The sequence below is a fragment of the Medicago sativa genome, chromosome 7 (genome assembly GCF_051527215.1).
Source record: "Medicago sativa cultivar Bolivia chromosome 7, Bolivia_mono, whole genome shotgun sequence".
In the NCBI taxonomy this organism is placed as follows: domain Eukaryota; kingdom Viridiplantae; phylum Streptophyta; class Magnoliopsida; order Fabales; family Fabaceae; genus Medicago; species Medicago sativa.
This window is the reverse complement of record NC_140755.1, coordinates 101,769,111-101,782,478: the sequence shown is the minus strand read 5'-3', so window position 1 is coordinate 101,782,478 and position 13,368 is coordinate 101,769,111. Positions and strand designations below refer to the sequence as shown.

General features: G+C 34.2%; 2 protein-coding genes and 2 long non-coding RNA genes across 6 annotated transcripts; 2 read left to right on the top strand and 2 right to left on the bottom strand.

Moving 5' to 3' along the window:
- On the top strand, positions 1-1,642 carry LOC146911394 (ammonium transporter 1 member 4-like). Its single transcript, XM_085724247.1, has one exon. The coding sequence runs from the start codon at positions 59-61 to the stop codon at positions 1,526-1,528; it is 1,470 nt and encodes a 489-aa protein (XP_085580373.1). The 5' UTR covers positions 1-58; the 3' UTR covers positions 1,529-1,642.
- A 138-nt stretch (positions 1,643-1,780) lies between these two features.
- Positions 1,781-8,841, bottom strand: LOC146911392 (sucrose nonfermenting 4-like protein). Its single transcript, XM_085724248.1, has 13 exons — positions 8,364-8,841; positions 8,156-8,243; positions 7,302-7,484; positions 5,256-5,363; positions 5,112-5,171; positions 4,931-5,020; positions 4,242-4,376; positions 3,664-3,802; positions 3,417-3,590; positions 2,778-2,841; positions 2,597-2,666; positions 2,366-2,483; positions 1,781-2,261 (listed from the first exon to the last, which is right to left on the bottom strand). Exons 1-13 carry the CDS (start codon positions 8,492-8,494, stop codon positions 2,170-2,172), a joined length of 1,452 nt encoding a protein of 483 aa, XP_085580374.1. The 5' UTR covers positions 8,495-8,841; the 3' UTR covers positions 1,781-2,169.
- LOC146911393 (uncharacterized) lies at positions 5,547-5,851 on the bottom strand. The gene is made up of 2 exons (XR_015018003.1): positions 5,710-5,851; positions 5,547-5,679 (listed from the first exon to the last, which is right to left on the bottom strand). It is a non-coding gene; the product is annotated as an uncharacterized LOC146911393 (long non-coding RNA).
- Positions 8,842-9,005: 164 nt separating the features above from the next.
- Positions 9,006-13,201, top strand: LOC146911391 (uncharacterized). 3 transcript variants are annotated; one of them, XR_015019798.1, is made up of 5 exons: positions 9,006-9,173; positions 9,308-9,507; positions 10,073-10,147; positions 10,586-11,262; positions 12,703-13,201. It is a non-coding gene; the product is annotated as an uncharacterized LOC146911391 (long non-coding RNA). The 3 variants fall into 3 exon arrangements; XR_015019797.1 differs by having other exon boundaries at positions 9,050-9,173; positions 10,076-10,147; positions 12,703-13,005; XR_015019799.1 differs by having other exon boundaries at positions 9,052-9,173; positions 9,312-9,507; positions 10,076-10,147.
- The last annotated feature ends 167 nt before the right edge of the window (positions 13,202-13,368 follow it).

The following is a 13,368-nucleotide window of genomic DNA, read 5'->3' as shown; positions in this document are numbered from 1 at the left end:
CAAGAGGTTGGAGAAAAGAGTATAACCCTTCTTCCTGCGATCACCACCACTGTCCACCATGGCTACTTTCACCTGTTCCGCCTCCGACCTCCACGCTCTCCTCGGCAGCAGCGCAAACTCCACTGCTGCTGCCGAATACATCTGTGGCGGCTTCAATGCCGTCGCAAACAAATTCATCGACACTTCCTATGCTGTCGACAACACTTACCTTCTCTTCTCAGCTTACCTTGTTTTTGCCATGCAATTAGGTTTTGCTATGCTTTGTGCCGGTTCTATTCGTGCCAAAAACACCATGAACATTATGTTAACCAATGTTCTTGATGCCGCAATAGGTGGCATTTTTTTCTATGTTTTTGGTTTTGCCCTAGCTTTTGGAACACCTTCAAACGGTTTCATCGGAAAACATTTTTTTGGTCTTACTGATTTCCCTTCACAATCTTTTGATTACGGGTTTTTCCTTTTTCAATGGGCTTTTGCCATTGCTGCAGCAGGTATCACAAGTGGATCAATTGCTGAAAGAACACAATTTGTTTCTTACTTGATTTATTCATCGTTTTTAACCGGTTTAGTTTATCCGATTGTTGCTCATTGGTTTTGGTCTGCTGATGGTTGGGGTAGTCCGGTGCGGTCTGAAAATCTTTTGTTTGGTTCTGGTGTTATTGATTTTGCTGGTTGTGGTGTTGTTCATTTAGTTGGTGCTGTTGCTGGTTTTTGGGGTGCTTTTATTGAAGGACCAAGAATTGGTAGATTTGATCATGAGGGTGAAAGTGTTCCAATTAGAGGACATAGTGGTACTTTAGTTGTTTTGGGAACTTTTTTACTTTGGTTTGGTTGGTATGGTTTTAACCCTGGTTCTTTTCTTAATATTGTAAAAGCTTATGGTGAAAGTGGTAATTACTATGGTCAATGGAGTGCTATTGGGAGGACAGCTGTCACAACTACATTGGCTGGATGCACAGCAGCTCTCACTACTTTGTTTGGTAAACGTATGCAAACAGGCCATTGGAGTGTTAGTGATGTATGTAATGGTTTGCTTGGTGGTTTTGCTGCTATAACTGCAGGGTGTTCTGTTGTGGATCCATGGGCTGCAATTATTTGTGGATTTGTTGCTGCTTGGGTTTTAATTGGATGCAATTTGTTAGCTGAGAAATTTCACTATGATGATCCTCTTGAAGCTGCACAACTTCATGGTGGTTGTGGTACTTGGGGGATTATTTTCACTGCTTTGTTTGCTAAGAAACAGTATGTGAATGAAGTTTATTCTGGTTCTCCTGATAGACCTTATGGATTGTTGTTGGGAGGTGGTGGAAGATTATTGGCTGCACATGTTGTTCAGATTTTGGCTATTGTTGCTTGGGTGAGTATTACTATGGGAACAATGTTTTTTCTTCTTCATAAATTGAATTTGCTTAGGTCTTCACCCGAGGTAGAGATGGAAGGTTTGGATTTAACTAGCCATGGTGGATTGGCTTATGAGTATCATGGGGAGGTTGAAGAACATGCCAAAAGACGTGCATTTGAAGTATGATGGAAACCATAGAAGGCTCTAGATTTACACATTAATTATGGTAGCCATAAGTTATGAATATTCCTTATTTATGTTCATGTTTCTTTATTATTGAATAAATTTTTTTCACATTAAGTATGGTAGCCATATGTTTCTATATTACGGTATTATAAAAAGATAGTAGTATTAAACACGTTCAATTTTTCATTCAATACAATGATTTCTAGTTAAGATATATCATTACTCTTGCTCAAGCCATGAAACTGTAGCAGCTAAGAAAAATGTAAGATCATAATTATCTGGGAAAAAAAAAATTAACCTTAAATTACAACCAGCCAACGATATGGCTAAATATTTAATCTTTCCCTAGTCCTTATTTTAATTAAAAAAAAAAAATGAAGTTTCTCCTTGAATTCTGTTAGCACTGGACACAGATATTGCAGATGTGCCGGCACAATGGAGAAAACTGATCCTCAATTTACAGAATTTTCTCTCCAATTTCTATCCTAAAAATGCATGTGGGCAAACAGCAAAAGATGTCCACCCGAACAAAGACAATAATAAATAGAAAACATGTGCGAACAGAAAAGTTCCATTCCGATGCTACTAACACTGATATTCCCTTCATAATTCATATAAATAAGACTGTCAATATACCCCAACTAGCCCAATAAGAATCTGAAAACATCACTTAATGAAATAATCCCTTCCACACGCTTGCTACCAGCTTCCACAATCACGAGTCTCCTAACCCCTGCAAGGTGCAGAAAACAGGTGAATAAAGGAACTACACCTTTTCCATTTTAAGAGAAAGTGGAGGGAGCTTATGCTTATTTATCTTAGTAAACAAAGTAATACCAGGTTTAGCCAACCGCTCCATCACTTTGTGCAATGAATCAGACCTCAAACACATATGACATCTGTGGCCATTGTTAAGACCATAAGGAGAATTTGCATCTTGTCCCAAAATTAATGCCTACAACCATGGAGTGCAAATATTTAGATTCACTTATTTTTTGATAACAAACAACAAAACCAAACAAATGTATTGCCATTATTATAACTCAAAAGTCATCACATAGTAGGTACCTGATGAATATTAGTTTCATCCAGGGATATCCGAGCATATGCTTTATCTTTAGCCAATGCAGTAATATCACTGCAAAGAAAATAATAGGCACACGTCATATTCATATATGCTCAGGGATCTTTCATATAAATAACATAATCACACACAAAAAGGACAAATGGGGGAGGAAAAAAATACTACCTTCTTGAATATATGTCAAGCAATGAATCATTTTCATCCACAATTGGTATTGAGCTAACTTTAGCTGCAAATAGAAAGACATATTCACATAGGTACCGTGATTTTAACAAAACTGTCGCTACTACAACAAACTAAATCAAGAGAGAAAACTATTCATCGAATATTGTCCCTCCTGACACCAACAACAACCACAAATATATGTAAACTGTCGCTACTACAACAAACTAAATCAAGAGAGAAAACTATTCATCGAATATTGTCCCTCCTGACACCAACAAAAATAACAACCACAAATATATGTATTTGTGAAATGACATTTTAATTTTAAAAATTCTAATTTCGACATGGAGTACACTTTCGCTATTTAAACTGACAGTTAAATGGACATTCTTAGGATTGAGTCGTAACAGAATCATTTGTCCAATAAACTGAATGTTTCTATTGGTTCCATACAGAAATGCATGGTGCACTATTTATACACAGTAACCTCCCCCTTCAATTTTCTTCCCCTTGATTAATGGATTACTTTTCTTAAAATTTACAAGTTTTCAAAAGAATCCCCTTGGACACCTTCAGGAAAATATCATGGGGAAAAAGGACATAAATTAGGAACAAACTTTAAAACATAAGAATGATCACCTTGAACAAACATCGACAGGGCATCACCAAGAGAAGCATTTGGCCTTAGCCTTATCAGTGGCTGTCCATTTGGATCCCCAACGTTAGGCACCCATGTACCCAAAGGTATTGAACCAATCGGAAGTTGAAGAATGGGCAAAGAACCAGCAGAGTGCTCAAAATGCCTGCATATACCTGAAAATTTATTCCAAACATCAGTTCGGACTTCCAAACCATTTATCTATAGACAACAGACCTAGAAGCTTACATTTTAAAATTCCTGATAGGGAAGCAAGGTGCAGCAGTTGGGGAAATGAACCATCCTCTAAAGAAATGATAGGAACAGTTGACACCTTGTTTTGCAAAACCCTCAAAGCCACGTCTTTTAGGCATTCCTTGGGCCCAGCCTGAAGATCAAAGACAAACAAAAAGTATCATAAAAGGTTCAAGAGTTTACCTCCAGTCCTTTTTGATAGAAGGGAAATCAAACATCATCAGAATTAAGTACACAGTAAAAATGCATTTGGTTCAACATTTAATGTTAAACCATCATTCATGTGATGCAAAAGAAGCTATCAAAATTTATATGATACAAAATGATAAATACTGTAGAGGGAAAACGAATCGTGAATAGTTGAGAGAAGGAATGAAGCAGAAATATGACATAACTGATAGAACAAGACCACATGGAAAGCTGCTTAAAAAAACTAGAGACAAATACAGAAGGACATTGGTAGCTGACAAACCTGAATCTAAAACATGAAAAGTAGAGAGCTTACAAACTATGAAACTGAGAGAACAACTTAGATACATGAAAAAGTTATCGCAGTCATCAGGAGAACTTACATGAACAAAACAATGAGGATTTGATCCCTCATTATTATCAAGTGCCCTGCGTTGCTTTGATTTTCCCTCTTTCCAGGCTGCTATAGTATGAGTCTCAAGTTGTTCTTCTGTCAAATGTGATCCATGAGTCCCCAACTGAAATTACACATGTTACAATTAATTAAATTTACAAACAAACAAACAAAAAACATCACGCATTCATGATTCAACTAGAAGAGTAGGCATTGAATCATAGATACTAAAGGGTATCAATGAACAATCATGATAGCAGTTATGTTCACGAGAATATAGACCAACCACACATATCTACAAGGTAAGAACTCGAAGACATTTAGCCCAAAGACGAGCATACAAAAGATTAAACAATGCACGTATGTTAAAGGCTTTCTCCAAAAAATTATATTTACAATATTATTGTATGAGCTGAAATAATCCTCATACCAGCTCCACATATGATCAATATTATTAGCCCAATATAGGGATAACATGATTCTCTTTAAAATTATAGCATGATTCTCTTTGAAATTTTTTATGTCATTTCTTACTCATTAAGTTTTTAGCTTTTACCATTTTGTAACCAGCTGTTAAATAGCTAAAAACGTCAACCCGATAAAAAAAATAGTTTACAGGGTGACTTTTACTATAAACTGGCACAGAAGGGTTGCTTAATAGTTTTATTACCAACAAACCTCTTTCAATATGAGAATGAAGTCCATTGCACTAAGCACTCCGACAAACTGACTCTTGCAAAAATCCCATAGCGGGGCCATAGATACATCCTGAAAGAAAACAATATTAAATACATATACGGGCATGGCTGTCTGCCCTGATGGAAATAGGAAGAATATATTATAAAAAGGGATAAAATACCTGCTCATAAAGAACATGGAATGCTTGCTTAACTGGTAAATTTACATCCAAGGCAATGACCTGCAATTATTATTATTATAAACGATAAATAAGCCAACATGAAATAAGGGAGTGGCAAAAATGATAATGAAAAATCATTCAAACCTTCCCAGATTCAGGAAGCAATTCATATGCAGTATGCTCAGACAAGAATTTAGATATACGGCGGCGAGAGACCTCCAGATCAGATGGTGACATCCTTGGATTAGCTTCCTGGAAAAGTTCTCAAGTTAACCAACTTCTATCGTGTACCACATAGTTTAAGACTAAAAGGAATCAAGGATTATCACATGAAATCTGACACCATTTGAAATGAGATGAGGATATAGAAAAAGTAAGAAGTCTAAACTTTTATACAAAAATAAATAAGATTCAACAATTCCCAACTTCAAACCATTTTTCTTATATTCTAAATATTTATCACTAGAGGGAAGAAAGAAAACATTGTAAGGGAACCTGTTAGGATCCATTCTTTGTGTAAGAATTCCCAAAAACTGACAGAATTGAGTAAACAAGAGAATGATTCTAACTAGAATAAAGATTGTTCAACAAAATTGACATAGAATAAAGATTGTTCAACAAAATTGACAAAAGATTAATTATATGAATATCTTTCTGTTACTATCAACTGAATGAGATAATAAGAATGAACAAGAAGATAACTTTTGTTAATGGAGAGAAAAGAGAGAGAAATTGCATTGCAATTTTATCAATTCCTTATGAATATTCTGGTTTCTGAGAAACACGGAGAGAGATACAGTATTTATATGGTGCTTAACCTGCAGCCTGCGGGGACTAATCCTACACCCAGCTCTAACAAACTTGCTCTGCAAGATTGAAGTTATAACTGTCTTATAACAGCCAAACTGACATGGCTCACCTTTCACAGCACTGAGATGCTGAGGTGGGATTCTAACTGACTTTTTTTTTATTAAAGCACTCTAACTAACTTTTTTTATTAAAGCATTCTAACTAAATGATAGAAAAAACAGTAAATAGTAAAATATAATACAACCTTCTATCATTTTGAAGCAGCTGACACATGAGATAAAACTCATATATTCACACAACCTTGCACGCAAGGCTACCCAAAAGAGCACTCTCCTTTCACACTAGATAATTCTCTGGTCACAACTTAATTATTCAAAGCTATCCTTCCCATCTACCAATTGAGGGCTATTTTAAACACTTTCCAAGAGTGACCAAAATAACAAATCGTAACAATTGCTTAACAAACTTATCAACTTACTAACTAACTAACTTATACTAACTCTTAACTAATCTAATTATCCTATTTTCTATATCCTAACAGAGCCTCAGCATCAATTCATTTGTACACAACATCTCAAGTTTAAGTTTTGTAAACAGAGAAAACAGGGTGGGTGTTGGGAGAATATTATCATCCAGAACGGGTGTATTGCCTCGACTCAAATTTGACGAGCCCAAAATGACTTTCAGAGACTAAGAGTCTTAGACCCAAAGTATATGTATTGTGATTATTTCTTCTAAAAAGATTTTGAATCTAAATTACAACTAAATCTGACTTTGGCATTTACTAATATAAGATTTGCAGTCATACATTTTGTTTGGTGAATGCATTTGCAATTCCTACAAATTTTCAGGATGAAAAAGGCTTCATTTTTTGGGGGGTGTTAGGTGGATCCGCAGCAGCTTACAACTTTAAAATGTTACATTGTCCTCTCCCTTCCATCAAACTAAAAAATTCCACTATAACTTCCCTAAAGTTCAATGCAAACTTTAAAAGCAGGCTTCACGACATCAATGAGTATAAATAGGACCACAAAAGCATGCATGATTCTTGAATAAATGCAGCCATGTTTTGAGGACAATGATGGCATAGCATTAGTAATGCAAAAGGAGAACCCCCCCAGCCTAAAAGCCAAACTGTTTAGAGAGGAAAGCTAACACATTATGTGGGAGTTCAATTTGTTCCACAAAGCCAATGTGGAACTTGTGATACTAAGCCAATCATGTTGTGTTGGAATGAACAGTCCGTCCATCCACGGGGGAGAACAGCAAACCAGGCATCATTACTTGTTCCACAACATACCTGATATGTAGTGGTGAGAGCACTAAAGTATATGGAACAACAAAAGGATGAGCTGAAGGGAGAAGGAAGAAGAGACTTACTGCATGCCCAAAGACATCATTATCAACCTCCATGTGGGACCTACTGGATGTTTCAGCACTTAAGATGGCAGGTAAAATATCTGGTTCTCTTACTAAGTAAATAGTATTTACTACTCCATAGTTCCCGTTTACAAATGGCTGTTGCTCATCATACCGCCATTGACCATCCACATTAAATTTGAACTGCACATAATTGGGAAACAATATTGTCTTTGTCAGTATGGCTTCCCTAATATCAGATATTATGCCAACAGGTGGATTATATTATACATAAATAAAAGCACAGGAAATTAAAATACTACAAAAATAAAAATCAATATTATGCAATAAGGAGATCAGATCCCAAGAAATGATAAGGCACAACCAAATAAGGCTGGATTATATGAGTCATATATTGTTTTGAGGGATGAACGAAAGCAAGCATGAAAATTATAAGGGCTGCTTCTCCAGCAATATGGCATTGTTCAGAACAACAACAACCAAGCCTTTTCCCACTAAGTGGGGTCGGCAAAATTAAGTTTTTCTAAAGCCAATAGTTGAACCTAAATCAAAGAGGAATATGGCATTGTTCAATTTCATATAAAAAACAAAAAGTGTTTGTAGAGGATAGTCTGATTGCCAATCTAGGTTATAACAAGCCTAATAAAATAGGTCATATCATCAAATATAGCATCAGTGTAAAACCCTAACCATCCACTATGTAATATTTATTTTTGAAAATTCTAAATTACTAAATCTTAATCGTGTGTTAATCAGCCGCGACAATAGAAAAAGAAAAAAAAAAATAATCATAGTAACAAGTAAGATTATTTCATCGAATGTTTGCGAAATTCAAAAAAGGCAACACAAACAACCTGATGATATCCCGGCATCAAGCTACAAATAACCTGAAACACAGAAGGACATCCTTCCATCGGAGACATGGGAATATGCTCTGACCATCTGTCCACATACACACAAAAATTAACATTAGTAAATCAAATTAAAAAATAAAATTTCATGAATAAACAAAAACAAAAGAATAGAAAACACATATTAAGTAAGAAAGCAAGTAGAAGCAACCTGGTGAAAGAACCAATGAGATAAACTCTTGTTCCTCCATAAGGCCAAACAAAACGCTTCGGAATCAAAATGGGTCCTGAAGAAGAAGAAGAAGAAGAACCTCCAACACTCTCTGTTAACGAAGGATACATTTTTTCAATTCAACAACCACAAATCTCACAAGAATGAAGTTATCACAAAGGAGAGGACACAATCCCCTCCTTTTCACATACAGTGCTCCTTCAGTGCTCTGTGATCGATGGAATTGAGAACCTAGAAATGAAGGAATGAAGAAAAAGGAATGATTTTTGGTGCGAAATCGATGGAATTGGAAAATTGGGGAATTAGGTCAAATGAAGTGAAAAAGATGATTGAAGGAAAGAGTGAGATATTTGAAGAGTAAGCATTTATTTGAGTAATAAAATAATAAATATAAAATATATTATTTTGAAATAAATAAATAAAAATGGCAGGTAGCAGAAAGCACTGAATCTGATACAGAACAGAACGCGGAGAGGAGGAGAGAATAAAGGGAGAAGACAAGAAACCAAAGGGTAAGGATGTAATTCTACTCATACCTCGTTATCTATACCTATTAATAAAGGGAAAACTTTTGTTTGGTGTAGCCTATTTTCTTTACCAAATTACCCTTCTTTTTTAATGAGAATTTCCCAATTTGCCCATTAAAACTGAACAGCAGTTTGGAAACTCCCCTCAAATCTATCTTTTGTAAACCGTATAGGTCTTTTACGACTGAGAGAAATAGGGCGAAAGAGAGGAGTTACGATCATCAACTAATCAGAGAAGGCCACAAGCGGACTTCTGCATACGGTAGATTCATTACTTTATGTGTTTTGTTATCTCTGTGTTCTCAATCTTTCCTTCCTCTTCATGATTCTGTGGAATTGAATTTTCCATTTATGTTCTCAATTTATGTGTTTTGTTATCTCTGTTTTTGAATCAAGGAAGAACTGTGAAATTTAAGCAAGGAACATTGAAGTGAAGATGAAAGTAAAAAGGAGTAAGACCAATGGATAACAAGGCAACATCATCTGTAATGGCGAAAGAACATGAGATGACCAATACAGGATATGAAGATTAGATGGTTTTTTCAGACACTCGGCCACCGCTTGCTCCCATGGTCATTGAATTGAAACGAGGCGATGTGAGTCACAATTAAGTTTTCACTATCTCATTCTCTCTTATCATTTTGATGCGTTAAAAATTATTAAAAAATTCCTGATTCTGATTATTGAATTTTTTAAAATCTGCAAGTAGATATGTTTGTTTCATCTGATTTTCGTTGTCTCTTTTTTATCACATGTGTCAGTTTTTTCTCCAATTTGCTTACTAATTTTTTTCCCCTTATACTTTCTAGAAGAAGGCTGCAATCTTGGGCAAAACATAATGTTCATGTTGGTATTCAGTTTTTAAAAGTGAGGGTTTGTTTCCTATGCAAAGTATTGTTTGTGTTTGTCTGAGTTTTAAAAATAATGTAAATGCCGCGTGTCATTATGCATGAAACTTTATAACTAATAAAGATGTGAAGGGTTTGTTCCCTTCTTACTTAATCTTATTTTCAAATGAGTCTTAAATTAGAATGCAGCTTATCACAGTTATGCTTCTTTATGCCTTTCGATTGATTCTGCTAAAAAAAATCTGGTGTACAAACTGATTAATATTACTCCAATTTCATCACTCAATACTGATATTTATTGCAATCCTCCAAGAAGAATATAATGATATTCATATCAGCGGTGTTAAAGGAATGCATGTTATCTGTCGCACAAGAGGAACATAAGAATGTAAGTCAATTCAAACCTATATCTCTTTTGAAATTGAGCAATAAAAGCATTTTTAGTAATCAAGTGGTGTAATGCAAAAAACAGGAGACAAAACAGTGAGTTTTATAAATTCAAGTGATGAGAAATAATGCCTTGGTATAAGAACAATACCTTTTAATTGAAGTATTGAATTTTGTAGATGTTGTGTAAGACTGTAAGCCTACATAAAACTTGAACACTTTATCAAAGAATTAACACAAAAGATTAATAGTAGAACTAATATTATAAATCTATAATCTATAATCTTCTATATCTATAACTATCTATAAAGCAAAACATTGTTTTGGTGTGGCCTTTTTTACTTTCCAATAATACCCTTCATTTTCTTCTTCAATTTTAAATTTCATTTAGACAATTTAGTGATTTACACCGATAATAACCGCTTCTATTGAAATGCAGGGATAACTGATCTGAGGCCCTGAATCAAACAAAAACTGGCAAAAAAAATTAAACTGCCTCGCATCGGAATCGAATGTGAATTTAGTAATAAAACTGATATTGGGAAACCTGAGAGGGAGGAGGTAAGACCCCAATGGAAGAAAGCGGTGTGTAAGTTGCAGCGTCGTAATGCACTCTCTGCAGACAAAATTATTGGTCGCTAGAACAGCCATAAGAAAGTGATGTTTATCTATCTCCACATCTCTTTTTCTCCTTTCTTTATCTCTCTAATCTCTCTTTTCTCTTTTTATCTTCTCACTTTCTAAATTTATTATTTTTCAGTTACTTTGTCAACATGATGAGGACACCATACATGAATCAACCAATGTCATCACTTTTAACCTTCAAACTTCAAGTTTGGTTTTTTGTTGACTTTTTCATGTTGAAATCTTTATTGATGTATGCAGTTATTTTGAATAATAGCTTTTTGTTATTTTTAAATTTTTTATTTTGATGTGTGAATTCTTTTGTTTTTGTTGTTTGATCATTGTTGATGTTTCTCTGGCTCTCGGTTACATTAGCAATTGGTTTTTGTTTCAAATCAGTGTTGCAATTGAAGGTTGAATGTTAAAGAAATTGGTTCCACACTTAATGCCTTCAGAGACACAGTTTAAAGGAAATGAGAGAAACCTTTATAGGTTTGTTTTCTCAAATTTTCTTAAATATTTGAATCTGAACCATTGTTTAATCAAGTTCGATGTTAAATTGTTTTTCTATTTGCCATTTACTTGGTTTGTCGTTCCATTATTCTCAATTTTCAAAGAACTATATCAGATCCAATGGTTTTATTTATTTTAATCTCTTGAAGTAATTTAGATGATTTTATCGTCCCCATAGACAATATCAAGGTATAGTAGTTTAATTGCTACAAACCTTATAGTAATTTTTTAAATAATAAATTGGTCACAAGTATAACAGCGTGGTCGTAATTTTATCACAGGTTAATTAACGACTTAAAAATAAAGAATACAACAATTTTGCGAGTGGGATTCCAACAGTAGTTGTTTCAATTGTTTGTGTTATCTCTTTTAAAATAATATTAGTTTTTTTGGTGCAGTGAGTTTATAGTCAGCTTATTTTTGGTTTGCCTTTGATATGAGTTCAAGCTTTTCTCTATGCACAAAAAGGTAGTGTAGCACAAGAAATTATGTGGCTGCACCTCATAACAATCTTCAGAAATTCGATTTGTAGAGTTTTACAATGGAAAGGTTGTTGATAAGTTGTTGGTAGATGCAATTGTGAACCATGATAGATATAGTTTATATTCAGCACAATTATATCGTTTATTCATATGGTGTGTAAAGGAATGAGACTGGTCTTGGTTTTTTTATTTGTCAGAGTGCGGTGACAGTTTGTGGGCATGTGTGGATGGATGGATACGATGGATGTTATTGTTAAGGAATTGGAGAAAGTGGTTACAATTGAGTGGGAGAGTGGTTGTAGTGTTGGCCTTCGTTTTTTTTGATGTAAAACATTGTGAGGGAGTTCACTTAGCTAAGAGAAGATAAAATAGAGTTTAAAAGGGTTTCACCAACATGGTTGTATGGGTCTTGCCCTCTCCTTCTTCAAATTTTTTTTCAAATTATTATTCTTCTTTCAAAATTTCGATTTTACCAGTCTATTACATTTTACGCTTTCTCTACTATTGTCTGTTTCTATATTTCAATGCTTTTTTTCTTATTTTTTCTTTCTTTCGATATTTGTGTTTCTTACATGTGGTGGCTCAAAATTGAAGACTATGGTTGCTGACATATGAATTGGAGTCAAATAATTAACAAAATTAACGCTTTCAATTTGTACATAATCTTTTCCATTAATGGTTGGCAGTTGATATGGTGTGCAAAATATTATTTTCATTCTCAGATTCATTTGTGAAACATTTCCATGCACATTATTTATAAATTTTAACTACTTTGTTTTGCATATGCTACTCAAATGATCTTCTTTTATATGTTCTATCTTAATATTTTTTGTTCACAAAGCAGCAACAGAGAAATTTGTCTAAGCTAATTAAGTTAATTAAATATGACTCTTTCATTGGATCATTATTATTTTTTCTTTTGTATTTTTTTCTACAGTTTGTTGCCTATAGGAGAAATAAGGCTTGGAAATGATGTAGATTATTTACTTGGGACTACACAATCTCCTTGATTACGATCACCCTTGGAACAGAATGTACAAGCAGTAGTCAACAATAGACAATATCAAAAGGAAAGACGAACACAAAATGGAAAAGAAAGAAAACAAATAAAGCATTTGGAGTAAATAAAAGAACAATTATTTGTACATTTTTGTGAATTTGTACGTGTACCAAATCATAAAAAATATGTAAATAACCTTTATATTAGAATCAAAATTAAACAAAGAAGCTTGGTAAAATATATACACTTAGCGCAATAAGCAGATGACAAACACCCAATTGAATCACATTCGAGGGGGGATTGGTAGCTCACTTGATTGAGTTAAGGGATTAAAGGAGTTAAAGAATTAAAAGTAACATATGTCATAAGCTCAAATATTACTCTTATTTCATAAGCTTTATATATCACTCTTATATACCAAGAAACATATAGTCAAGTATATGCATACTTTAGCGCAGTAGAAAAAGCGGACAGACGGGCACGGGAGTGCCCGTCTGGACGCTAGTTATTATAAATCTTATATAAATTAAAATCAATAAAATACAAATAAACCTCTCCAGAAAAGTATATAATACAAAAATGTAATATATAACATGTACTGTA